Source organism: Mus musculus, chromosome 5 (genome assembly GCF_000001635.26).
Source record: "Mus musculus strain C57BL/6J chromosome 5, GRCm38.p6 C57BL/6J".
Classification (NCBI taxonomy): Eukaryota; Metazoa; Chordata; class Mammalia; order Rodentia; family Muridae; genus Mus; species Mus musculus.
This window is the reverse complement of record NC_000071.6, coordinates 93139167-93166406: the sequence shown is the minus strand read 5'-3', so window position 1 is coordinate 93166406 and position 27240 is coordinate 93139167. Positions and strand designations below refer to the sequence as shown.

The window sequence follows — 27240 nt, the reverse complement described above, 5'->3', positions numbered from 1 at the left end:
TATAAGCTTAGTTAAACACACTGTTTAAATAATAAAATGAATAATTATTAGCTTTTGGCAAACAAAATCCCTAATCATGGGCACAGCTCAGCGGTAGAAGGTCTACCATGCAGGTGTGCGGCTCTGGCTTCTGAAACAAACAACAAAATAGTCAGAAAAAGGAACAGAAAGGGGTTGGGGGTGGGATTGCCAAATTCCAAATTTTATCTCATCACAACTTGGTTAAGGTCAGCCAATAATACTCAATTTTCTTTTCTCCACAGCACAACCGTTTTAAGCACTCTGAGTAAATGGCCTCTACGTTCTACTAGCTTCTTTAAAAATATTTATTTTCAATGTGTATATGTTTTGCCTCCATGTATGTCGGGGCGCCGTTGTGTCTGGTACCCACGGAGGGCAGCAGAGGCCATTGGATCCCCTGGAGTTACAGATGGTTATAAGCCTTCATGTGAGTACAGGCACTTGAAGACAGGTCCTGGGGAAGAGCAGTCCTAATGACTGAGCCATCTCTGCAGTCCCAAGTTTCCTCAGTCTTTAAAAACTAAAGTAAGTTGCAAACATTATTCTGCAGAATAATGCACAGGGAAGTGCGGCTGGCCTAGGTGGGGACCTGGGTGGAATGAGAAGAGATGATAGCAGGAAATACGCTGGAATGAGGGCAGTGTGGGTGAGCCCATAATGCAAAGCCTCCACTGGTTAGCTTGTTTAGTTGGCTGAACCCCCAAAATCTCACATTTGAAGACTTATAAACTGAGGAACCTCAGAGCTGAAAAGACCACGTGATCAGTTAGAGAACTAAGATCTGGTTTTAGCCTTATCTACTGCAAAAATCACTCAGCTTTATGGCCCTCAGTTTACCATCTGCTAAATGGGGACAAGAATATCTGCCAGCATTCCTTGCCTGGTGGGGAAGCTGCTCTTGTGGTAACGGGGAAGGGGAAGCACTCTGTACCACTGTGAAGACTCACTAACCGCAGCATGCTGAGAAAATGCCAGCGTCCGCTCCTAGAGGACAGACAGCTCACCTCTTTTTCTGCCTCCTTGAGCTCCGCCTCTTTCTCCTTCACCCTCATGACGAACATCTGTCTCATCTCCTCCTCTTTCTTCTGTAGCTCCCCCAGGAACTCGTTCCTCTTTGCTTCGTAGGTCTCCTGAAGACTATTAAGAGTCCGCAAAGCAAGACAGGGCATAAGACAGCATCGTACATCCCACTTCACGCCACTTCTCCCTCTCTGGTTCCAAAAGAAAAAGCTCAACTGCTGCTTACCACACTGAAGCTCAAACCAAGAGTTTTATTCTTATTTATGCCAACATGACAGAGACAAACACGTCCAAAAGCATAGGGCAACGCCGAAGGACTACAGCTCATCAGCCAGGTTTCGTGCAAGAGCAAGTCAGCCTAGCATCACGGGTGAAATGACAGGAGCTGGACTCAGACAGAGCTGTAATTCTGGCCTCAGCAACTGGCTGACCTTGGTAGGCACGGCTCTCCAGTCCCCTGCACAGGGGTTTCAGGCACAGTGACACTCACCTCCACAGGATAAGATCGTGCAATTGAGTCAGGCGTCACTTGAGGAAGGCATCTACTCCTCACCTCCCACTACCCTTCAAAGGGCAAACAGGCTTAGCGAGAAGTCCACCTTCTAAAGCCGGGGCTTTGGGGTAGAAACCCGCGATGGCTCAGGCCACGGTACAGTTTCTAGTGGTGTGGGGAGGTGTCTAATTTTCATTTTGAATCCTGTACTTTGCCCTTCTGCAGAACTCAGAGCCTGAGTTTCATACTGAATGTCATACTCAACTGTTTCAGAACAAAGGCATTTATAGAGAAAGCTGTGACGAGACTATACAGTCAATAGATCTGAACCGCTAAAGAAAGTCCTCTTGCTAAGTCTAATTTGTTCCCTGATCTCACCCAGAGGGGTTAAGGACACGAGTAGTGGCAGGGTCAGGACTTGAACTTGGGTTCCTTAGCATTCCTCAACACTGGTCCTGGCCAATGCATTCAACTTCACAAAAGCTTGTTGTTTCACTTTTGTGCATAGAAACAAATACTCTATTAAAAAACAAAACAAAACAGTTTTTTTTTTAATTATCTTAATAAGCCTAGAGTGGGGCTTACTTTATGGGGTTATCATCTGGGAAATTCATTGCAAGTGCAGACGGACTTGCTACACCTTCACAGAGTCATCCTATCTGGTTGGAGATAGTTTCACAAGCCTGCAGGACTTAATGAAATGATACTAAGTTCATTAGAACTTAACCTCTCGGATAGAAGTCCTTTGTGTGAGATTTGCATTTGTTCTCACCAAACACAGACATGATTATGGGAATGCACAGTTGTACCATGCGGGGAATCAGCCCAGAAGTACTGATCTTTCTCCAAAGTGATTCCAAGAGAGAACTCCTCCACCAAAGGGCCATTCAGGCCTGGGAGGAGACTGCCTCAGTGAGCACTGACAGACAGCCTTAGGTTCTTTGGCCAGCCATCAGTTCGACGGCTTGTAGATTTCAGAGTATGTCCTAGGGATACCCAAAAAAGGTGGAAAACTGGTTGTTCAAAGGCACTGTGGCTTTAATCAGAAGAGGCTCAGAGTCCAGACAAACCTCACATTGGCGCAACTGAGGTTCCTATTTAAGAAATGGCTTGGGCTCAAACTGGACAATCCCTTCTTCTACCAGGAGGTGGCAACCTTCCATAGTGACTCAGAGTTATCCTTCCATTCATCCCAAACTTTCTCCAACAATGGGGGGGGGGGGGGATGTGGGGTGTGAAAGGAGGACAATTGCTAGGGTGCTGAGTCTACCTTCCCCACCCCTGCATTAATTAATTTATTCATTTTACATCCTGATTGCTGCCCCAACCTCCCTATCCCCTGCCCTGAGCCTACTTTTAAAGTGTTTTTTTTTAAGATTTATCTATTTATTTTATGTATATGAGTACACTGTAGCTGTCTTCAGACACACCAGAAGAGAGCATCCGATCCTATTACAGATGGTTGTGAGCCACCATGTAGTTGCTGAGAGTTGAACTCAGGACCTCGGAAAAGCAGTCAGTGCTCTTAATCCACAAGCCATCTCTCCAGCCCCCTCTCCCCTTTTAAAGTTTTTTAAAATTTATTTTTATATGTATGGGTGTTTTGCCTGAATGTATGTTTATGCTCCACAAATGTGCCTGGTGACCAAAGAGGCCAGAAGAGAATGTCGTATCCCGTGGGGCTGAAGCTGGCCTTGAGGCACCATGTGGACGCTGGGAATCAAACCCAGGTTCTCTGTAAGAGCAGCCAGTGCTCTTAACCACTTAGTCGTCTCTCTAGCCACAATTACTTTTCTCCTCGGCACATTTTGGGTGTCCATCCATCTGTGATGTGGGAAATCATATACATTTCCTAGGCTTTTTCCTTTCCTACCCTCTGTCAGAGCGAGCTGTACACCAGTGAGATAACAAGAACACCTGAGGGCTGGAGACGTGGTTACACTGCTGGTTGCTCTTCCACGGGACCCAAGTCTGGTCCCCAGCACAATCGTCATATGGCTCACCTATAATCCCACCACCAGGGGATCTGACTCCCTCTTCTGGCCTCTGTGGGCAGACACTTGCACACACAGACACACAAACACAGGCATACAGACATCCTTGCATGCTTTATAATGAAAAGATACCTGAAAAGCTAAGAGCCTTAGAAAGTCCAAACTGTTTAAGACAAATGAATGGGGGCAAATGTCACCCAGCAGCTGCATCCTGTGAGGGTGTGGGACAGGCACTAAACCCCACAAAGTCAGGAGCTAGGGCTCAGGAACCAAAAAAGCAAGGATTCAGAACAGCCTCCTTTCCCTAACTACTAGGACTTTAGGAGGTTGCTTACACTTTCGGCGCTTTGAATGCTAATACTTGTAAACACGGGCAGCAATGCCAATATCCACAGCATCACCTAGCTAAGATGATAATGCAAAGTGGTTATTGCCCGGCAACAAAGTGGTTTTCCTAACACCCGCTGATTAACCCCACCTCACCTCACGCCAAGCTACTGAGGTAACAAAGCCTCATAGATACATAGTTGCTCTCCAGCAACCCTTTCCATGGTGCAGACACACCTGTCTGCTGTGTAGCTCATACCTGAAGGGCTTGCTGTCGGGGTCCGTGTCCTTGAAGCCCATCTCCTCAAGCTTGCAGCGCCGATACAACTCGTAGTGGCGAGTGTGCGTCTGCTCTCGCAGGTCCTCCATGTTCACTCGGATCAGCATCTCCCGCAGCTTCACAAAATCACAGTGGTTTTCGTTCTCAACTACAAGAAAAATGAGCAAAGGAGAGGAAGGCCATCAGTAGTGACTTCACTGAGAGGCAGGGTGACGCTCCAGAGGGGGTGTCGCCACCCCTCTTAAGATCTAAGGTCCAGAAAGCATAGAGGATGTCTTGCTAGCTTCTCCCTCCATGCTCAAGGAAGCCCAGGCGAGGGTGGCGGAATTGATGCTGCGGAGGGAGGGGCTTCACAATCTTTCCTTTAGCTTTCAATCATTCTGCCTGCCAAATGGTGAGTCTTCTCCTGCAGAGGCAGAGTCCGGGTTTGGGATGCAGCTGATGGCCCAACATCTGGGTAATAACATCTGGCTCCAAGGTCAGCCCCAGGGCTACCACTCCAGGCTGTGCCAGCCCAGCAAGGCAGTGCTTAAATACCACCATTCTTCCCAATGAGCAGATTTCTGCTGCAATAGCATTTCCTTGGAAAAACAACTTTCCCAGATATGAGAGAGAAACAAGTTCTTCCCAGCTATCTAATGCTTTGCTATGAGACAGGTGCTGAGGGCTACTCTTTGTGAAGAACCATTTCCTAATTTTACTAATTTCTTAAAGAGCCCAGCATCTTGAGGGCCCGCCTCCAGCTCGGGGCTTGTAGCTGCCTCTCAGTCTGTCTACCTGCCCTACTGATGACCATTTCTTTCTTCCTCACATCCACGGTGGCTTAGCTGGGGGGTGGGGGGGGGGGGGTTTGCAGGAAGCAATGAGGGGAGTGGGAGTGAGGGAAGTGGGGCAGACAGCCTCACACATTCCTACATGCCCCGTGTTGACACCTTCTTCCACATCGTGGGGCAGGGAAGAAATGTGGCTGTCATTTCTTCATCACGGGCACTGGCATGGCGTCCCTCTCCCGTGACAGGACATACCCTGCACCACACCCCAAGGGTACTGCCTGGCCTTCGCCATCTTGTTGCCAATCTTGACCTCTTCAGTACTGCCGACCACTGCGAATGGGAGATGGACCTGCCGGGTGACAGAGAGGTAAATGGTTATCACATGACACCAATCAGAGCTCCTGTCCCCATCAGAGAGGGGTCTTTTTCCTCAGAGGCAAGAGAAAAGGGGGAAACATGAAGGAGAGCCAGGAGGGACTATGGTCTGGTAGATGTCCTTCATGAATCATAGTCTCCATGATCTTGTATTCTAGCCAAATACAAGCTAGATTTGAGGAGCAACCTGAGCTTGACCTGCATGTCATCTGTCACAGCTGACACTGCGACACTCTGCATCCATAGGGTACTTAAAACATGGCTTGTGGAGGAGGACAGGAGACATGGGTCAGTGCTTAAGAACATTGGCTGCTCTTGCAGGGAGAGCACATAGTGGCATTTCACAACTCCAGCTCACAAGATATGATGCCCCCTTCTCGCCTCTGTGGGCACTGCACGCACATGGTACATAGATACACATGCAGACAAAATGCCCACATGTGTAAAATAAAAATAAGTAAATCTCTGGTTGATGGCTCAGAGCATACACAGGCTGGTCCAAGGACTCTGGCACATATGTCGCAGAGGGTTGCCATGTCTGGCCTCAGTGGGAACAAATGCACCTAATCTTGCAGAGATTTGATGTACCAGGGTTAGGGGTAATGGGAGTGGGGGCTGCCCTCTCAGAGGTAAAGCGGGGATGGAAGGAGGAACTCTGTGAAGGCAGACTGAGGGTATAAATAAATTAATTTAAAAATAAGAAAATCTTCCTACACACACACACACACACGGTTAGGGTTAAGGGTTAGGGGTTAGGGTTAAGGGTTAGGGGTCAGGGTTAGGGTTAGGGGTTAGGGTTAAGGGTTAGGGGTCAGGGTCAGGGTTAGGGGTTAAGGTTAAGGGTTAGGGGTTAGGGTTAAGGGTTAGGTGTTAGGGTTAGGGGGTTAGGGGGTTAGGGTTAAGAGTTAGGGCTAAGGGTTAGAGGTTAGGGTTAAGGGTTAGGGGTCAGGGTTAGGGTTAAGGGTTAAGGGTTAAGGGTTAGGGTTAGGGCTAAGGTTAGGCTTGTGGGATCAAGATGCTCACTTTTAAATTTCATTTCCTTTTAATTGATTTATATTCAAATTTAAAATGAAAGCAATGGAAAGTATCTTCCCATTAAATATTAAATTTATTGATTAGTAGGCCTTTGCATTTCATTTAGCTTTGAGCTCAAATCAAATCTTAAGAAAAGAGAACAGCCTTATGACAGTGATGCAAGTTTTAAGAAAAATTATGGTAGGTAACTGTCTACATATTGAAAAACCTCTAAAGCAAGCTAGGAATAACGGATACTTGGATCTGCCCCTTGACTATAATCTCATGGCATGATAATGAAGATCATTTGTTACTGATGAATATGAAATCTGGCTTGAGGTTGGAGGGTCATTAAACGTATACACTGGATTCCAAAGACCCGCTACAGAAGCATCGCATTGGTGAGATCATTTTATTTCTACTGAACACGGCTGCTTACTTCCTGGCTTTGCAGTGATGGGGCGGGACCTGAGGCCTCGCGCATGCCAGGTGAGAAGAGAGCTGAGTGGAGGCCCCCCGCTGCAGAACTATCTCAGAGAGGCTCATCAGTGCCCAAACCTCAAGTCAGAAATACACTGTAGTCCAAAAGCCTGGCTCGAGCCTCACACCCCAGCTTAGCTGGAGCAGAGATGGTATGGTGTCCAAGACAACGGCCCCTTCCATACTGGGTCATCTGGTAGTTATGACTACATCCTGGGTGTGGAGGAGGACACTAACTGCTTTCTATCAGCTCACACGAGGAGATCTTTAGAGCTGCTTTGAGGATTATTGTTTATGGTTTCCTGTCCACTGTGGAGAAGGGAGTCAATGTTTTCAAGATAATTAGGCAGAGTCCACAGCTCAGGTTGCAGGCAGGCTTGGCATTTTGTGTGATGCACAGATATCTGAATTTCCTAGTCCAGGGGACCCTGGTGCAGCAGTTATGATAAGCGCAATGCTCCTAGAGAATCCCAAAGTGGTGCCCCCAGCACTCCTGCTTTGGGGCAACTCACAACCACTCCAGATCCAAAGCCTCTGCTCTCAGGGACATATATTCACATACAGATACACACCCGTACACACATAACAAAAACAGACAGGGTAGGACTACGTAGCCTGGGATTTGCTATATAGACCAGACTTGCCACAAATTCGTAGACATATGCCTGCCTCTGCCTCCCAAGTGCTGGGATTAAAGGCGTGCGCCATTCCCTGAAAGTAAGAAGAAAGGGATCTTTCTAGACAACTTGACCTATCAACCTAGAAAACAGTTCCCACTCAATGCGACAGGAGCAGCTGGCAAGTCTAGCTTTAATAATCAGTAAGTATATGTGACATGAAATTGGTAGGGGTCCTCTCAATGGGAAGAAATAGGTCAAAAGGGAGAGGGGTATGCAGCTAGATGATAGGTAAAGGAGGGGAGGAAACCAAGGAAACCATGCTTCTTCATGTTTGTGACCCTAGATATAAATGTGTGTGTGTGCATATGTGCATGTGTGCACGCATGTGTATGACAAGAAAATAGGGAGGAAGGAAGAAAACTACAAAGTTGGCACCATGTTCAACATGACCTGGCATCTTGTTCTAACTGGGGCAAGGAGAGAAGACACAGTCAGACACACTGTGGTGGTTTGAATATGCTTGGCCCAGGGAGTGGCACTATTAGGAGGTATGATGGCCTTGTTGGAGTAGGTGTGGCCTTATTGGTGGAAGCGTGTCACTTTGGGGGTGGGCTTTGAGACCCTCCTCCTAGTTACCTGAAGACAGTCCTCTCCTGGCTGCAGGTGGATCAAGAGGTAGAACTCTCAGGTCTTCCAGTGCCATGCCTTCCTGGACCCTGCTATGCTTTCTGCCATGATAATGGACAGACCCTCTGAAACTGTAAGCCAGCCCCAATTAAATGCTGTCCTTTATAAGAGTTGCCTTGGTCATGGTGTCTGTTCACAGCAATGGAAACCTGAAGACAGAAGTTTACATGGAAGCCCTAGCAGAGAGGTAGGGTCAGGTATTCTGTGCACACCATCGGAGCCACACCTACTACCACACAAGGCCTGGAACCTCAGTGAGATAATTATGTGCAGCACAGGGGAGGGGCTAGCTAGTAGGAGGTCTCCGTAGGTGAAAAGTAACTCTCATGAGAGAAGCTGCAGTTGCTATTGGTACACTCACACTTGTACCCACTGTCGGATTCACACTAAGACTAGAGAAAGGTGTTCCATCGTGGCAGAGTGTGTGTGTGTGTGTGTGTGTGTGTGTGTCAATGGCAATGCTGTTCCTGTGGGTCTGAGGCATTGGCCTTTGATAGTGCCATCCCCACGTCAAACAATACACATTCCCTCAGGATTTCGATAGCTCCTTACACACTCACTCGGGGCTTCCTCAGCTCCGCACAGGTAGGGGTTAATATGAACAAAGTACTATGATATACACTTTTGAAAAACATTTATTATGTCCACTAAAAATTTTTAAAAATACTTAAAACTCCCAAAATTAGGTAGATAAATTATGGTTGAGAAAAGAAGCAACTGATCCAGGCGTGGCGATTTATGCCTATTATCCGAGCACCCAGGAGGCTGAGGCAGGAGGATCAAGAGTTGAAAGCCAGCACTGCCTATAAGTTTGAGGTCAGTTTGGGCTAGATGAGACCTGGGCATGAAGCCATCGAAGGCCCGGTGAGCAGTTCATTTATCTCCTGATGGCTACCTCTCTGCTGCGGATAGCATCCCACATTTCTTTGTTTACCTTCAGATTCAGGAAAAGGCAGTGCAAAGGCACAGAGGGGAAGGCAGCTCTAAGGCACATGGGAGGCAGGCAGCCATAGTTCTGCCAACGCCGACCAAGTAAGGGGCTCCCTTCTTTGAGCTGCTTTGAATAAGGTCCTGTATTTGAGTCACATTCCTAGAAGATTTCCCATAAAAATCAGAATGGGCAGAAAGCTGAAATAATCCTGCCTTCTTTTCCTACTTGACAGTGAGAGAAACTGAGGCACCGGCTAGTTAGGTGACTGGAAGTCCCACTGAGGACCTCTGTGCAGGCTTCTCCAGCCCCTCCCCAATGCTAGCAGGACACAAGCTTGCTGGAAGGCCTCCCTCTGGTCCGCATTCAGCTGAGGACTTACACTCATCGTTGCGTTAATCTCTGCCACTGTTTCCTCATCTGTGGGGAACTGATATATCTGGACTCCGTTGCTAACTAGTTCACTCATGATCTTACTCTTGAATTTGTGCAATTCGTTTTTGGCGATGGTGTCGGCTTTCGCGATGATCGGGATGATGTTCACCTGCAAAGCAAACAGGCCCACGTTCACACAATCCCACGGCGAGAAGGAGAGCTAGACCGTGAAAATGTGCCAGGATGAAAGGAGAGCCACAAGGCACCATTGTAAGGTGCAGGCAATGCTGACAATCAGACTTCCTCCTGGATGATAAATTCAGATGCAGAATCCTCTCAGCTCCCCTCTGACTTCCTCACATCCCACACTGATGCTCATTTGTAATTTCCTCTCCTGTACCACCTCCCACTTTACTACGGAGTAAAAGGAAGTGTTTTCACTCCATGGCAAACACGCAGAGCCCCTCCTGTCCTTTCATGACAGCCTTGTGTGCATACTCCGGGCTGAGACGGTATCAAAGACAACAGCCAGTCATGGTTTCTTGGCCAAAGTGATCAGGTACAGACAGAGACATCAAACCCTCACAGGGACAGAGACTTACACTCTTCTAAGACCATAATTGCTTAACACTTCCCTTTAGCTTTATAAACGAAAATGGATAAATAGCATCGGAAGGTGCTACCTAGCTCTCCGGCAATATCATAATCAAGTCATCTGAAAGGTCAACCTGCTTTGCAGTTGGACATTTTGGTTTGTCTGTGTTGGATGCATTTGTTCAGCTCCTAGTTTTCTCCTTTTCCTTTCAACTCTCCAACAGAAAGCTACAACCCACACCTTTCTTTAGAATGCCTCTAACAAACGGATGCTTAGCCTTCGAAGTGGAGCAGACAAGGCAGAAGTGGAGCAGCCCTCCCCACATGGGACCTGCCACCACCAAAACACCCCCCACCCCAAGAATCAAAGTTCAGATAATTGAAAAGGGTAAGGAAGAATGTCTATTATCCTTGCAGAGTCCACTGGTAGGTGTAGTAGTAGTGGTAGTAGTAATGGTCGGTGGTAGTAGTAGTCATTGATGATGATGATGATAAATGCTTTAAAACCAGTAGACTATCTTTCTGTAAAGTACTTTGCCCGTGGATGCTAGAAACCCAAAGACCCTGGCTAGTCTAGAAAGCAGCCTGAGGGACAGGCTGATTGCTGAACATTGTCTTTATGTTTTACTTCTCTAAAGAGAAAGGAAATTTTAAACAGTATTGGGGGGGGCGCGTGTATGCACCCAATAACGCACCCTAGGGGCTCTGATCATCCAATAAGACTCTGCGCTGTCAAAGGGAGTTAGTCCAGGAGAAAGGATGATGGCTTAGCCTGTGGTCATTCTTGATGCCCCTTTGCATCAGGTATTTCAGAACAATATTGTTTTCTGTTCATTTCAAAACAGAAAACTGAATTAATTATAAGATTGGACATCAGATTTTAATCACACTGAACAGTGCCTTCCTTTGAGAGCTGTAAAGACAGAGACTACAAACATGACAGGCCCAAAATGAAATACAGACTTCACTTTCTGTGGAGACACATGTATTTTTAAAATCTAAAAGGCTTCGTGTCCTCAGGCAGGCAAAAAAAATTTGAACCTGATCCAACTCTAAACTTAAAATTAAAGCCAGCTCTTATATGTGTATATATATATATATTTATAGTCTCCAGGAGGGCAAATAACCATCACGTTTATATCTTAGTCTCCATTTAAGAACGAGGTGTAGTTTTGTGTGTTGGCTTGGTCTCCTCGTGCCTAACACCCAGAAAAGGTTTTTAGGCACTTATGTGGTCAAACTTCATGGCTCTGTAATCTAGGACAAAACAAAGCAGTAACAGTAACCCAGCTACATGTATCACAGCAAATAAGCTATGCCTTAGAGAGATGGAGGCATGAAGGAGACTGGGTGAGAACACATCCCGTACCTTGCTGTCCAGCTTCTTCATGGTGACCAGGTCCAGGGACTTCAGTGAATGTCCCGTGGGGGCGATAAAGTAAAGGCAGGCGTGAATCCTTGTGTCATGATAGTTGAAGAGAGAACGTTTAATTTTCAATTCTTCTTGCAAGTAGGCCTCAAACTGGGCGTCAATGTATTCCACTATAGGCTTATAGCTGGAATGCAGAAGGACATTTTAAAAACACATCTTCACCTCTGTTCCAGTCTCAAAGCTCTTGCAAAGTTGGTTCAGTCTTTCACTGAACATTACGCGTGATACTCTGCCCTAGGAGCTAGGACCCAAGCTCTTTCCCGTTCCTGCCCTTACTCCCCTTCTCTGTACAAGGAGTACAGAATCACTTATCCTGGCCCCGAGACTTCAGTCCTTGCTGGCTTCCAGCCTCTGCTGACAACGTCCTTTAGCTGGAACCTCTAAGGGATCGGAGACCTCAGTAAAGCGATCCTGACAGCTTCTAATGCCTGCTTGGCATTGGTGCACAGAATGTGATTTCGGAATGGGGCGTTGCTGATCCCAAGATCTTTCCCTAGTCCTTGGCGTGCGTGTGCACACACACACACACACATACACATAGACACACACACACACACACACACACCACCCCCACAGAGGCAAGCAGGCTGAGCTCTCTGCACTTCCGTTAAGTTCATCAAGACAACTGTGATTTAATATTCTTCCCAATATATGTAATTTTTTCCATTAACCATAAACTGTGTGCCCTCCTCCCCTCTTCCTCTTCCTCACCAAGTCATAGCTAACTCTGTTTTGGATAACTATGTATGATTCTATTAACTGGCTATGAAAGTCAGTAACAGCTATCAGAAACACATCCCCCAGAAAGTAAGCAGTGGGGCTTACAGTGGGAAAAGGCATTAACCCTTTCAGTCTCCAGGGGACCCGATCAGAGGGACTTCATTTTAGCAGCAAAGAGAAAGACAGATCCATTAGAAACACAAGGTCTCCTGAGAAATACTCTCTGGTGAACCATTCAGTTGTATGAAAATAAAAGTCTTTGAATACCCAGATCCCAGAGCCACAAATCAACTAAAAGCCCCAACAGGGCATTACAAATCCTTACAATAAGGCTGCCAAGGGACGTCCTGAGGAGCGTGGCAGAGAGCAGAGTCGTGACCAAGACTGAAACAATCAGCAAACTGGTTTTGTATTGTTTAGGATAGGAGGGGAAGAAGAGGCTGGGGGGAGGGGGGCACAGTGAAACAGGACAAGCATGACTATGTGTTGGTGTGTCTCTGCTTATCTGTGTGTCTGTCTGTACATGGAGGCTAGAGGTCAGCCTCAGACATTGTCCCTCAAGAGCCATTTCCTTTTTGGGGGTTGGGGGGTGGTGACAGAATCTCCTACTGGTTTGGGACTTGGCACGTAGGCCAGGTTAGCTGGCCACTGAGACTCAGGACCCTCCAGCCTCTCCCTCCCCAGAGCTGGAATTGCAGGCTTGTCTCACCACCCTTGGCTCTTTGATGTATGTTTTAATCTTGAGTGTGCTATCACCCCAGTCCCTTGCTTAGGTGTTTTAAGGCAGAGTCCTGATGTGTAGCTAGCCTTGCACTTGCTCTCTTGCCAGCCTCAAACTTGTAGCGTTCCTGCCTCAGCTTCCAAGTACTGGGACCACAAACATGCATTCCTACATGGAGCTTCTAAATAACTGCTCACTAGTTTGTCCTTCAATGATGTGATCTTTACCCATTAGTGGAATGTAAACAGTCGCTCTACAGGTATTTAAAAAAATAAAAGGTGGAATAAGTCTCCAAGTTAAAATGAGAATTGAAAAATTCTCATGCAATAGATAGTGACTGATAAGATTCTTTGTTTCTCAATTTCGAAATATAGGCATAGATTACATAACAATACTCGTGCTTGTTATTTTGAGATAGTTGTGTAGGAGAATCATGGATTTAGGCCACAGTGTCTGAGACCCAAAGTAAGCATTCTAGTCACCAAGTAACTAGCTCCATGGCCTTGGACAGGTCACCAAAATTGTTCTGTGTTTCTCCCATAAATAAGTCAGATGCAAAAACAATACCTTGAATAGACCCTGGTACACGCTTCTAGTCCCAGTACTTAGAGGCAAGGAGAAAGAAAGGCAAGCATACAAGGCCAGTCTCAGCTACACAAGTTCCAGACAAGCCTGGGCTACAAGAGTCTAAAATTAATCGGAGAGCTACAGTGGCAGGCGAATGAACTAGTTGATGCAAAGTATATACTGGGTAGCCACTTCATGATGTCATAAACACAGAACACAGTAAACCGAGGACAGTGGCTCTTTAAAAAAGAGGAGGGAGAGACCCAAGAACTGCACACCCTTTTCAGTTCCTACTTGTCTTATGCTGAGCCCCACCCTGTGGGGAAGTGGGTGGCCCACAGAGGTCCACCCATCATGTCTCGGGGTAAGCCTTGGGGTTTCCTGACACTGGGGCAGGTTGGAGGGTTAGGCTCTCCCCGGCAACTTCTTATCCCTTTGGGAGGAAAAGCCACCCCCAGTGTGCCCTTGTCTCCTTGTTTCTGAGTCAGGGCTGTCTCTGCCTCCTCTGAGGAGCAGTCCAAGTTGGTTCCTGCTCTCCTTTGATTCCCTCTCTTGCCTCTTATGCTTGATGAGTGTCCATGCTTGGGGGAGGCGAGGCATGGCCGGGACCCTTTCAGAATTGGATTTTGAGTCCTTTGTTTTCTTTGTACCCCAGGCCTCCTTTGCTGCTTCTTCCAAGGTTCTGCCTAACCTTCACCCCCACCCTGTGCTCTCCCCGGAAAACCACATTTACTCTGAATTTCCTTTAGCATTTCTTCGATGACACACTACTTTCAACCTCCAGTCCCACCCTGGTCTCTCCCCACACACTTCAACAGTTTGTCAAATATTTCCAATTGCTCTTCTACAGAGCCCTGCCTAGTCATCCCCCGGCTGTGGGTGCCAGCAGCCCGAGCTCAAACTGAGTATCCCTTTACCTTCACAGCCAAGCCTGAAATCTCTGTGCATCGAGCATAGGTGACATCACTAACAAAATAAAAACCCATCAATAAAAGGAAAGTGGCATGCATTTGGGGGTTTGTTTGTTTTAAGTAAAGTCCAGGAAGAGAAAGGACCTGAGGGGGGAATAGGGAAAAAGGAGGGAGGAGAAATTACATCATTATAAACAAACAAAAGACATGTTCTCTTGGAGACCTATTTCCTTAGGCTAAAGTTTCATTATGGGAAAGAAACAAAGAAACAGTTTCCTGGGGGGGGGGGGGGGGGGGGGGACCAGAGGCCAGACAGCTCTTCAGCCCTTGTATCCTTGAAACAAGTTCCAAGGTCCCTCAACCCCTTCCACTTCTGCAGTCAGCCAGAAAGATAAAGCTTACACCTAACTTAACTACCGTCTGTTACTTTCAGGGCTAAGCACGGAACCCTGTTACTTTGTGTGTGGCCAGTTCTCCAGGCTGCAGGAGCTGGGGAGAACCAAGCAGCTTTAACTTAATTCCCTTTGAGGGAGCATTCCTCCTGCTGCTCACTTTATTCCTGTACTGCTAGGCATCAAAAATTACAGTGAGACCAGTTGTCAAAGGGAAAAACTATTCTAAGCCATTTTCTTCTCTGATCATTCTTACACAGTGGAATGGATTACCCATGACTTTCAGGTTGGTGACCTTAAAGTTCATGGCACCTCCCAAAGGTGGAGTAAACTATTCTGGTTCTAGCGAGGCAGCAAGGCTCCGCTGGTCCTTGCCCCTTGCCCTCACCTATGGGGGCAGAAAGAGCAAGGAAGCCCTTAAACAAGACTTAAACATAACAGGAAACTCTCCAAGACCCCTCTTCCTGTCTCCTTCTGGCTGGCCAGGTCAGAGGCAGATAACGTCTCAAGAATGCCAATATGTCCCAAATCTATAAACACACTGGGACATTCTTGATGTGCCAAAACTATGGCAGAGCAGCCTGCCTCATAGCAGCAAAAGATAATCCTGGCCTTGAGAGCAAGCATACCCCTTCCTATATGGTTACACACTGATGCAAAAATGCATATTGCACTTCCAATATCTGGATGAAAACAGAGATTGTCCAGCAGCTAATTTTAGGTCAGTCGTTTCAATGTACGGTCAACTGCCAACATTGCCCTTTGAGGTATAGGTCTAGAGCTCTGAAGGCCATTCAAAGAGGTTACACAAGAGTTGTCAAGAAATTAAAGAGGAAAAAAATATTTGGTATCTAGGTTAGGTTAATATCACACTTCCTCTCTTCTGAGTCTCCTTGGAAACTATTATTTGACCCAAATGAGTCAGATAATTTCTTAAAGAGGACTCGAGGTGCAGATACGAGGATCTGCACTGTGCTTGCTCAGCTGGCTTGCAGCTTGTTGCTAGCTGGTAAAAACCCACCAGCCTGAGAACTCTGTCAGGAGTGAGTGAGGTGAACTAGAAGCCAGAGGCAGGCTGAGGCAATGACTGGAAGCCGGAAAGGCAATGGGGCTCCAGCAGCAAGAGGTTAGATGGTGCCTAGTTCTCAGTCCCATGGGGAGCCAAGAATCCAGGCAGGGAATGCATAAACATGACATTCCCTAACTCCCAGAAGAAATCTAGCCAGCAAAGAGCTGAGAGACAAGCTTTGCTCTGTGCACAGTCCCCGAAAGCACAGGGAACAGAAAGAAGCGCCTGTCCGTTTCCAGCTCCCACAATGCACCTGTGCCCTTCTCCTGATCCCTGGGGATTTCTCATTTGCTCCATTTGGCATTAAAAGGGCCTTTGGGTGCAACGTACCTTGGCACTGAAAGTCACAGGACAGTCAGAGCTTGGTTGTCCCCTCCCCAGCTCCGTGCAGATGGCCCCACTTTGGATGCAAATAAAGTCCTTTCCACTAAAGGTAACTATTGCCTGTTTATCACAGGACAACCACACGCTACTTGAGTGTTTAAAGTACTCCACAGATAAAACAGACCTTAGCACTCAGCTAACGAAAGAATGACGTATTTCCACCGTGAACTATGGGACCTCTGTCTAACAGGCACTGTTAAAATGTATCTAGATGACACACATTCTTACATAAAAAGGTTTCAAACTCCTTTTGCAGAATATAACACACACATCATTTTAAAGAAAGGATTTTTGAAAATTCTGGCACCGACACTGTCAATAAGCAAAACATCCCACGACTTATTTCTACTCTAAGTAAAGAGGCAGTCCCACAATGCTGTCATTATCCAAAAAGGTTTCTAGAATCATTTTTGGGCCTGAGATGGCTTTAACCTTCTTAAATCTCTTTGTAAGAGAATAACTCCTGGAAGTCTAGCAGGCCTCCAGACTAAGGATGCAGGCAGCCTGCGACTAATGAAGACAAGGGAGGTATCCAGGGGCTGAGTCCCCTTGTCTGCCTCCCACCCTGGGAAGGACCATGACCTCTACATGATCCAGCCTTGGCCTTGTGGTTTTCTCTAAGTTATAGGCACTGTGGTAGAGATTAGGTTTCTGTCCGTGGTTTGGCCAAACTGTAAAGAGACCCATTTCCTTTAGACTACAGGGAAACTAAAGCAGGGGCTTATAGACCAGAGGTTCAGATAACAGACTGAGAACAAATGGCCTATTTTCAACAGTCAAGACGTCCAAAGTTAAGATTGAAGGACAGGTTCACTGACCTTGAGAGGAGCGAGGGGGTGACCCTGAGAGCTGAGGTGAGATACACATTACACTCTGGCAAGCTTTAAGAATTAACAGCTTCCTTCAAGGAGAGGCAAACCATGAAGAGCCACATTTATGTGCTGTGGGCCATGTGTTTTACAAAATAAAAACTAATTATAGTATTCTACAATATAGCTTCCAGCTTATGTGATGAATTAGAGCCAGATTTTATGATTACATAAAAATCCACTGGTATCGGGCAACCTCGATCTGTATTCAAAAACCACTGTGCCAAAATGCTTTTAAGATATTTTACTTTTTTAATTAAGAGTTATCCTCTGGGGCTGAAGAGATGGCTCAGAGGTTAAGAGCACTGATTGCTCTTCCAGAGGTCCTGAGTTCAATTCCCAGCAACCACATGGTGGCTCACAACCATCTGTAAAGGGAGCCAATGTCCTCTTTTGGTGTGTCTGAAGACAGCTACACTGCACTCATATACATAAAATAAATAAATCTTGAAGAAAGAAAGAAAGAAAGAAAGAAAGAAAGAAAGAAAGAAAGAAAGAAAGAAAGAAAGGAGTTGTTTTCCCATACACACACAGGATTTTATAGCATAAATTACATAATTAGGTAATACTGCCTCTGTAGAGAAAATTTTAATGCATCCAATTGGGCTAAATTCCTCATTAGGCTCAACTAACCTTCCTAGTTGCTATTCACACACAATTTGGTAATTCTGTGCCCAAAGTCTTAAGGCCTCGGAATTGACCTGGGATGGAGCCTTCTTGAGATAGAGCTTCCTACCTCCTAGCCCATTTCTAGAGCTACAAAACTGTTAGGACGTACCTGTCATCTTTATTAATCTGGTCTCCAAATCCCACTGTGTCAACGATTGTTAGCTTCAGCCGTACGTTGCTTTCCTGGAGTTCATAGCTTCTGGCTTTTAACCGGACGCCTGGCTCGTTGTGAGTAGCTGGGTCACTTTCAAATTTGGTGTTGAATAAAGTGTCCATCAATGTGGATTTGCCAATACCTGTCTCACCTATATAACCACAAAAGAAAAGTCAAAGCCAGGTTAAAAAGCGGGGAGGGCAATATGACCGACCGGATATCTGGTCAACATGAACGGAAAGACAACATAACGGGGAAATTTCACTGTAAATGCCGTAATTCTTTCTCTGGATGATCTAGGGAACACTTCTTAGAATGGTCTCTAAATTCAATATGAGGAATTCGGTAGAAGTGGGGCTTGAACTTACAGATAGGGCTGTTTTCTCACAGCCGGGCCTAGCGGTGCAAGCCTGCTCTCGCCACAACTCAGGAGGCTGTGGCAGGAGGGTTACACATTGAAAACTTAGTGAGGCTCTGCCTCAAAATAAAAAGAAATAGCTGAAAATACATACAGCTCATTGGCAGAACACATGCCTGGCACACAAGCCCTGAGCTTGATCACTAGAATGCAGTGTGGGGGGAGGAGACATTTTTAACCCTTAGGTAGCCAGTACCTGTGAGTCTCCCCATGGCTACTTTGTATACCGCAAGGATAAAAACTCTCTCTCTCTCTACTAACTCAATCTGTAAAGTGTATTACTTAGAGAAAAATACATTAGTGGATTTAATGTTTAAAAAGATTTGTATATTTCAAAACATCACTGTGATAACAATAACCACTAAACTTGCTAAGTGCTTACTTTGTGCCAGGCCCAAGATAGGAGGCTCTACTTACTTAGTCTCTCATTAACACTCCCTGCACCCTCCTCCCCTAGGCATTGTAGTTTCACTGCACTTGGCAGACACAGCATTTAGGCTCCTAAATATCTTATTTAAGGTCACAATGTAAAATGGCAGAGCCAGGGTTTTAACCTAGTTTACATGGGCCTAGGGTTTAGATTCACTCCAACTCTCTGTTACAGCTATGGCTAGGCGTCTTTGCCAAACCTCTGTCTGTCTCGGTCTCTCTCCTCCTCCCCTTCCCCCATTCCCCCCTTCCCCTCTCCTCTGTAGAGCAGAGATGACAAACATAACAAAGATAACAAAGACTTAATAGTTTTTTAATTTCACAGCTCACATTTTCGATATTTGAAACGGGACTCGAAGCAATGACTTGACTGATTCACAGTGATATTTCAAGTCAAGACACAGGCTCCTCAGATGCACAAAGCAGAGGGAAGGACAGCAAAACAACAGTATCAGTCCAACCAGGCAGCTCGAACGTGAAGCCAGGATGTGTTGAAGATTCTGAGCCTTCAGCCTAGGACCACACATAAGTCTCCCATAACCCTGGTTCATCTGCTGGGTCCCTGTCTCTGGTGGTGTGGTTGAGTGCAGACATGATTATCAAGAGGAGGAGGGTAAACTCAAGGTAACTGGCCAGAAAGTGCTCCTTTTTAATGTCATCAGCAAAATGTCCTCTTAGATCAATTAAATGTGTCAACACATATCAGTCCCCTTCAGCAAATCCTGGCCCTGACCTGACAGTGTTCTTGGAAGAGCTGAAGGCAAGAGGCATTCACTTTTCAGCCCCAAGGGAAAGGAGGGATTCTGCAACCTGCAGCCTTAAGGCAATTTTCTCACTAGGTGGACAAAACGGAGTGATTAGAACTTTATATTAGTATAATCCTTGCTTCCCAACACAATGTCAAAGTGGGTAGGGGGCTTTCTGGGTTTGGGCTCATTCTGATGAACGGTCTGATGCGGTTTGCCACTTAGGCTTTGATTCATTTCTTCAATAAACATTGTTCAAGCACATTTCTGTTACCCTTTAACCTTTCCCATTGTGTCCCTGATATATCTAAGATCATAGAGTTTCCTCCTCTATCAGCCCTCAACCAGCCAGTATTTTTCCAGTGCCTACTATGAACACTGCCCTGTGCCAACTTCAGAAAGCACAACAATGAACTAGGTTGATACGGTGTTCTCTCGTATCGTTGAATCTGGTCTAGAACAGAACCGAATACCAATCAGACTCTGGTTGAAGGGTGCAATTGAGGTGCCTGCCATTCTTTCTGGTGCCTGGCCATTCTTCTTAAGAGCAAGACCACACCTTTTCCCCTGTGACCTCCCTGTGGGAGTCTCCACAGAAAACTGGCCTACAGCTTCACCTCTTACCCAAAGGCAAGCGCAGAGGCCTGGCTGCTGTGATGCTACACAGGAGAGCCATCCATGTGGAACTTCTCTGACTGAGAGACCATCAGCAGCACACTGTCATGGCATAAGGAACAGTGTACAGAGAGAAGTAAACGGGCTGAGATGATGACAGAGGGAAGGTTGTGAGCACAAGGAAGCTGTGGGGACCAAGCACTAGCTGGGAATATGGGAGAGGAGAAGAGATCAGTACAAAGGGGCTAGGCACTGGAAACTGAGTTATAAAGGCAGCATTTGAGTGTGGGGATTTCAGGGTAAATGCACACAGCGGGTGGCAGCTCAAACCTCAGATATGACCTGAGTGTCATTCCAGATGGCTCTGCATCTGGCTGGAGAGAAGTTGAGACTAAGTTTGAGCTTTCTTACTTTCCTGAATATACGTGCATGCGTATGTCACACACACACACACACACACACACACACACACACACACACACACACCAGTATAAAAATAATATAAGTCAGTTGGCTTCCTAAAGAGCGGCCCTTCCCAAGCACACAGCCAAGACTCATCTTCACACAGATTAGCTATGAGCAAAACAAAATTACTGTCTGATGGACAGAGATAAGAAAGAGGAGTCTTCCCTTGGGAGCCTAGGACTCTGGTAGGCAGACAGCCTGCTGATGGCGGTGACTGTGAGCACACGATGCACGGGGACCACTTGGTTCTCGGAAAACTGTCCTTACAGGACATTGGCCAAGAGGCAAGCAGTGTCCCCCAGCCCCCAGAAGTTTCCACTGTGCCAAAGATTGTCAGGAGAGTGACCTATTTCTCTCATCTTTCCCCAGGGACAGCAATAAAACTTGCATTTACAAGGCAAGGATGCTAGGCTGAGACTGAAACACCACCTCCTTTTACTGGATGGGAATCACTTAAGCGCGTGTGGATTGGGAACACCAGCAGTCATCTTTTTAAAAAGACACAGTTGTGCCTAATGATGGTTTATATTAAGGTAGAAACTGTGAACAATTAGGATTCTGGACCCTACTTATAGTACAGAGTTAATCAACTGGTTGAAAAAAAAAACCCACTTTCTTCCAAATTTCCGTGTATTTTGCTTTCCAGGTCTGTGCTTTTGAGAGCTGTAATTAGACACGGCTACACAGCTGGAGGCTGGTGTGATTCACCAAACGCCGGCAGTGGGAAACTGGGAAGCTGGAGGTAGAAGGGGCCACAGAAAACCCAGGGGGTTTTGTCTTCTTTGCAGGTCTGGAGTCCTATTTAAGCTACACAAGTATTTAATCACTCGGCTGCATGCCAACTCCTTCATTTGCTGTTCTTTAGCCATCTTCTGTTTATCTTTATTTCTGAGACAGAGTCTCACTGTGCAGCCCTGGCTGTCCTTGAACTCACAGGGTACTGGGAACCAAGCCATGTACACCACACCTGGCTATTCCTTTTGTTTGATTGTTTGCTTGCCTTGTAGCCTAGGATGGTCTTGAACTCATAATGTAGCCCAGGTAAGCCTCAAACTTAAGATCTTCTGCCTCTGCCTCCCATGTGTAAGGCTGAGAGGCCCACACCACCATGCCTGACAAAGGGGAGATTTTCAGGGCATGAGCCTTTGAATCGTCTGTCTAAACCAGTGGTTCTCAACCTTCCTAATACTGAGACCCTTTAATATAGTTCCTCATGTGGCAGTGACACCCCCCAACCATAAAATTATTCTTGTTGCTACTTTGTAACTGTAATTTTACAGTTATGAATTATAACGTAAAATATGATATGCAAAGGGGTTGTGACCCACAAGTTGAGAACCACTGGTAAACTTTGACTGCAAGGCCCTGTCTATACCTTGAAGTTCCTCCCAAGCAAAAACATGTCTTTTCCCCACTCCTTTGTTGTTGGTTTTTAAGAAGAAGAAGAAGAAAAAAAGATTTATTTTTATTTGGTGTGTCTGAGTGTTTTGCTTGCATGCTGATTTGTAACTGTAATTTTACAGTTATGAATTATAACGTAAAATATGATATGCAAAGGGGTTGTGACCCACAAGTTGAGAACCACTGGTAAACTTTGACTGCAAGGCCCTGTCTATACCTTGAAGTTCCTCCCAAGCAAAAACATGTCTTTTCCCCACTCCTTTGTTGTTGGTTTTTAAGAAGAAGAAGAAGAAAAAAAGATTTATTTTTATTTGGTGTGTCTGAGTGTTTTGCTTGCATGCTGATTAACTAATGGCATCTTCAGAAAATTGGTGTCTGACACCAACACTACACCATTTCAAACTCACAGCAAAGCACCAGGCACAGGGGAGGCACTTGTTAATGACAACAGAAAGTCAAAACGGCTGGCCGTGTAACTGATCGAATGACAGAGACTTGCCACTTCGGTGGCCTGTACCTTGTGTTGACGTTCTGTCATCAATTCATCACCCTGAGCTCATAGCTTCGGCAGTCACTGAAGACACTGGTGGAGTGCTCTCTGCAGCTCCTGTTTCTGTGGTTCCTGCTAATGAGGAAGGGGAGGGAAGTATTCCTACCCTTCTGTTTACTCTCAGGCTCACTCCAGCCCCCGGCTCTCGGGTGGATGTTAAACACAGCCAGAGCTACAGATGGATCAGACAGAAGCCTGAGTTGGACCATTCACTCTAAGTCCCCAACCTAGCTACTTAGGTGCGAAGCTGCGCACAGGGGTCTGCTGGCCTCCTTTAAAGAGCACAGTTTATTCTTGGACAGTGCTGGTAACCAGACAGCTGAAAGCTACATCATTACTCCTCACACACTGGCCTTTGATGAAACATGCCTTGGCATCATAGTGCCAGCCTGCCAGGGGATTTAAAAGGCCACGTGACACACTGTGCTGTTGCCTCTGATTGTATTCAGGAACACTCACTCCCAAACTCTAACCACAACGTCCACCAGTGCCCCTTTTCTGAAAAATACATATGAAATTTTCTTGGGTGAGTTTTGTCTGAGGTAATTATTTCTGTTTTTTAACTTAATAAATCTGTCACACACTAAACTTTTAATTTGTGTTTGGCACATAATATGACAACTGTTGCAGACAAGTCTGACAACAGGCCTCGAGTTCTGATTCTAACTTGGGCTTCCCCTTTGGTTCTGGGGTCAACTTGATTTTCACTCATTTTAACTGATGAGCTGTTTCCAGCCTTTCCGGGGAAAGGGTGGGATGGAGACTCGTAAGATCTGATAACATGGATGAGGAACACATAAGAAAGCTCATGGTCAGACAAGAAGCCAGAGGCTGGGGGATGGCCAGAATAAACCTCCATCACTGCCCTCTCAGATCAGAATCAGAGACCCAGAAGAACCACTTTAATCCCTTCTGTAGACAAAACCTAAGCTCCTCTCACAGACACACCATTCTTAAAGGTCCCACAATGTCTCAGGACTTGCACCAAGGCTAGGACCCAAGATATGAACTCTTAGGAGGACAGACTCAAACCACAGCCAAATTATAGAGACTCCAAAGGAAACTGGGAGAATTGCATACCCTACCTTGGAAGGATATCCAGGATTTACTATAGAGCAAAAATATTAAAGGCCAGAAACAGCATGGTCCTTTGTGTAAATCACACCCCCAGACACCTATGCTCCTGCGATCGGTCCTTATCTGTCCTTATCTGTCCCCAAGCTCCCTTCTGAGAAGGTCTTCTTTCCTGCAGGGAGCCCCTTGTGTTTTGGAGTACACTGACCTCCACTCCCAGACAGGATGGGAACCACACTCAGAAAAATCTGTGGTATTCAGTGATCTGTGTCAGGGAATGGCTTGTTCTTTCCCTGCTGGTAATTTCTGGAGGCCAGACTGCTGGAAAGGAAATGTCCAAACACAAATAAGCCAGCAGTAGCAAGCAACACCATGAAGTGGGCAGTGTTTTGAACTCATGCTTGCATCTTGGGAACCCGCTGTGTGTGTGTGTGTGTGTGTGTGTGTGTGTGTGTGTGTGTGTGTGTGTGTAAGAGCACCTGGGTGTGAAAGCCGTGGCCTTTCATTGGAGACAGGGTCTCTTGTTTTCTGACTGTGTCTGCCAGACCAGCTGTCCCCCAAGGTCCTGCCTCCAGCTCCAGCTCCATCTCAAAGAGGTGCATGATGCACCCAGCTTATACAGAGGCCCTAGAGATCTGAACTCAGGTCCTCACACTTACTTAGCAAGTGTGCTTGCTCACCGAGCCATGTCCCCAGCCCTGGAGCCAGTGAACTGGTATTTTTCCTGTATGTGTGTCTATGCAAATGTTAGTTACAGATGGTTGTGAGCTGCCATGTGGGTGCTAGGAATCGAACCTGTGTTCTCTAGAGGACAGCCACCGCTCTTAATGGTTGAGCCATCTCTCTCCAGCCCCAGCCAGTTGTTCTTAATTGTATTATTTAATATGCTATTTTCTGACCCTACCCTGGGGGAAGGCAATCCTAGCTACACTTAAGTTGGATTTCTCCAAGTCTCTGAAAAAGAACTTCCTATTGTAAGAACGATAATCAAATAAAGGCTTTGGTTGCACTGAAAATGAGGGAAAGGGTCCAGGAACTAAGGGTGCGGGCATCCTCTGCAATTATAAAAAGTAATGGATTTATGCTCCCTAAGGAGAAGGCCACCTACAGACCCATGCCGAGTTCTGCCTACACAACTGGAAGGGGATACACCCTGGTTGTGATACAAGCTACCAGACTGAATTTCTTAACAGACAAAGAGGTGGAAAGCATCCTAGAAGCATCCTGGGGTTATCTGTGAGTAAGATTCAGGTCCAAGGTTTATAACTTTCAATAATAAGCACGTGCTATGTTAATTACTTTGAAATGCTGAACTTAGGAATAGATACAACTGCTCAGGTATGAATCACGGTACTACTACTTATCCAGGACAGGAAGCAAGGCAGATACTTTTTCTAAATCTAACAGGAGACCATTAATACAAGAAAATCCAACCTACATCAAAACAATGCTATTTTACCATGAGGGCTCAGTCACCGAGCCATGCATGCCATGTACCCAGTTAGATCATACCCTGTCCCATGGGCTAGCTCTCCACTACGGTGCAGGAGACAAAGCGCAGATCTCAGATCAACTCATGAAGCCGATTTTGGAGAGAGCCTGGGAGGCTTAGGAGAGAAGTCAGAACAGTAATTGGCCCGGAGTTATAATTTAGTACACTTTCCAATACAAAATCAGCAAACTGCTACACTGAGGAAGAACTGCCCAGCTTTGCAGTGAGCACATACCAAAAGTACAACTCTGTAGAACCAACTGTAACTCGGGAGGGCCTGTAACTTGTTCCATATCAAAAGGCTTGCACACAGGGAGACCAGGAGGCGGCTGCTTTGGCCAGGTCTCTCCCGCCATTCTCCTTTCCAAGGCTTAAAACACGGTGCCAGAGAACAAGCTGGCCCAGGCCACTGGCAGATTGTCACATGCTACACTATTGACTTTCATGTGTCTTGCATGCCAGCTACATGTTGACAGGCTCCTGAAGAAGAAAGGCATCTGCTCCCTACCTGCTCCTCATGCTGAGGGCAAAGCCTTCCAATTTGTCAGTCTAATACACTCTGTCGGGTTTAGACTGGGGGTGAGGGGTTGGGGGTAGGGAAAAGTAGGGTAGGGGGAATAGGGAGGTGTCATACGGTGAAATGCTTCCCTGTGTCTCAACGTGACGTCATGAAGAATATGCCAAGGAGCCTGTGACAACAAAAACACCAGCGCAGACCAGCTCACTGCTCTGCAAAGTGACAGGGGTTTCAGGAATACTTTTAATCAAGATAACAGATTTATTACTTTGATTTTTCAAGTTTGTCAGCCGTTTTCTACCTTTCCCTTCTTAATTTAAGATGAATGCATCTGAAGAGAGGAAGGAAGTCGCCCCCCACCGTTACCCCCAGGCTAGAGGTGACCTGGGTTATAGCAGGACACTCACTGGGAAGAGGACCACGTGAATAAGACCTATGGAGGGAGCAAGTCAGATCTCTTTAAGGAATAAAACAAAGTTAAATTTTGATCCCAGTTGAAGAACACCAGGTCAGATAGAGATAGAAGCCTGGATTTTGCTTCTGTCCTGAGAGCGAAGGCTTACTGAAGTGTCAAAAGTCATTTTAACTCTTCTTGCTTTGATGAGTCTTTAGAAGGCTCCCAGGGGAAGTTGCATTTACAGTAAGAGATTAGAGACTTGAGGAACACACTGCTTAAAGCAGCGGTTCTCAACCTTCCTAATGCTGCGACCATTTAACACAGTTCCTCATGCAATGGTGACCCCCCCCAACCATAAAACTATTTTTTGTTGCTACTTCATAGCTGTAATTTTACTATTGTTAGGAATCATAATAAATATCTGATGTTTCCAATGGGCTTAGGTGACTACTATAAAAGGATCAGATGACCCCTCCAGCCCCCCAAAGAGGTGAGGACTCACAGGTTGAGAAGCACTGGCTTGAAGGTTTTTGGATGCTTTTACAGTACATACCTGAGTTCCTTCCATTTCCTATAGTCTAACTAAGGTCCAGCTCCCCTTCTCCATGAAAAATTAAGACAAATGTTTTCATGACAGTATAAGACTGGCCAGTTGCATGCGTGACCACAGAACAGAAATGAAGACAATTTGAATAACACCACAAAACTACAAAGCGCTTATCAAATATAGCTCGACTCTTCACAGGGGTGCCTCCCAGGGACAGCCATGATTATTAGCTTGCTCCACTGGAGGCAAAGGTAATAAACAATCACCCTCCTTCCCACAACCATCATGTCCCCTTCTCTGCAACAGGTGCGACCGTCACTTACCCACGCACAGGATGTTGAAACAGAATCCTTGAGAAGTGGATTTGTTGACCAGCTGGTCGGGCAGACTGTCAAATCCAACATGGCCAGAAAGTGATAAGTTTCGCAGCTCTTCATTCTGGAATTTAAGAGAAGAAATGCTTGAGACACCACGAACTACATCACTAGCCATTATTTCCAAGATCTTTGTGACATACACGGATGTCCTGGTGTCCAAGCCTTCCCTGGCTTCTTCACTACCAACCCCGGAACCTCCTCCTCTTACAGCTTCCCTCCAAAAGCAGACTACTGTGAGACCCGGCTTAGAGCATTTCTTCCTGAAAGGTAGAGCCCCTAAAACATTTCCCCAAGCTTGTTTTCCCTGATCTTTAAAAATACAGCTAGGAAGAAGCTCTTTGTT

The 27240-nt window shown here is 46.1% G+C and overlaps 1 protein-coding gene across 22 annotated transcripts in view; it reads right to left on the bottom strand.

Moving 5' to 3' along the window:
• Septin11 (septin 11) overlaps nucleotides 1-27240 on the bottom strand; it is a 91374-nt gene that overhangs the window by 15962 nt on the left and 48172 nt on the right. For all 22 annotated transcript variants that reach the window (XR_389284.4, XR_001784719.2, XM_006535099.4 and 19 more), the window contains 7 exons: nucleotides 26844-26958; nucleotides 17825-18020; nucleotides 11351-11537; nucleotides 9395-9556; nucleotides 5161-5257; nucleotides 4115-4283; nucleotides 1026-1158 (listed from right to left, as the gene is read on the bottom strand). Coding sequence is in view for 20 of the 22 variants with exons in the window: in XM_006535099.4 (XP_006535162.1) it covers nucleotides 1026-1158; nucleotides 4115-4283; nucleotides 5161-5257; nucleotides 9395-9556; nucleotides 11351-11537; nucleotides 17825-18020; nucleotides 26844-26958 (1059 nt within the window). In the remaining 2 variants the exon portion in view is untranslated. The remainder of the gene's footprint in view (nucleotides 1-1025; nucleotides 1159-4114; nucleotides 4284-5160; nucleotides 5258-9394; nucleotides 9557-11350; nucleotides 11538-17824; nucleotides 18021-26843; nucleotides 26959-27240) is intronic.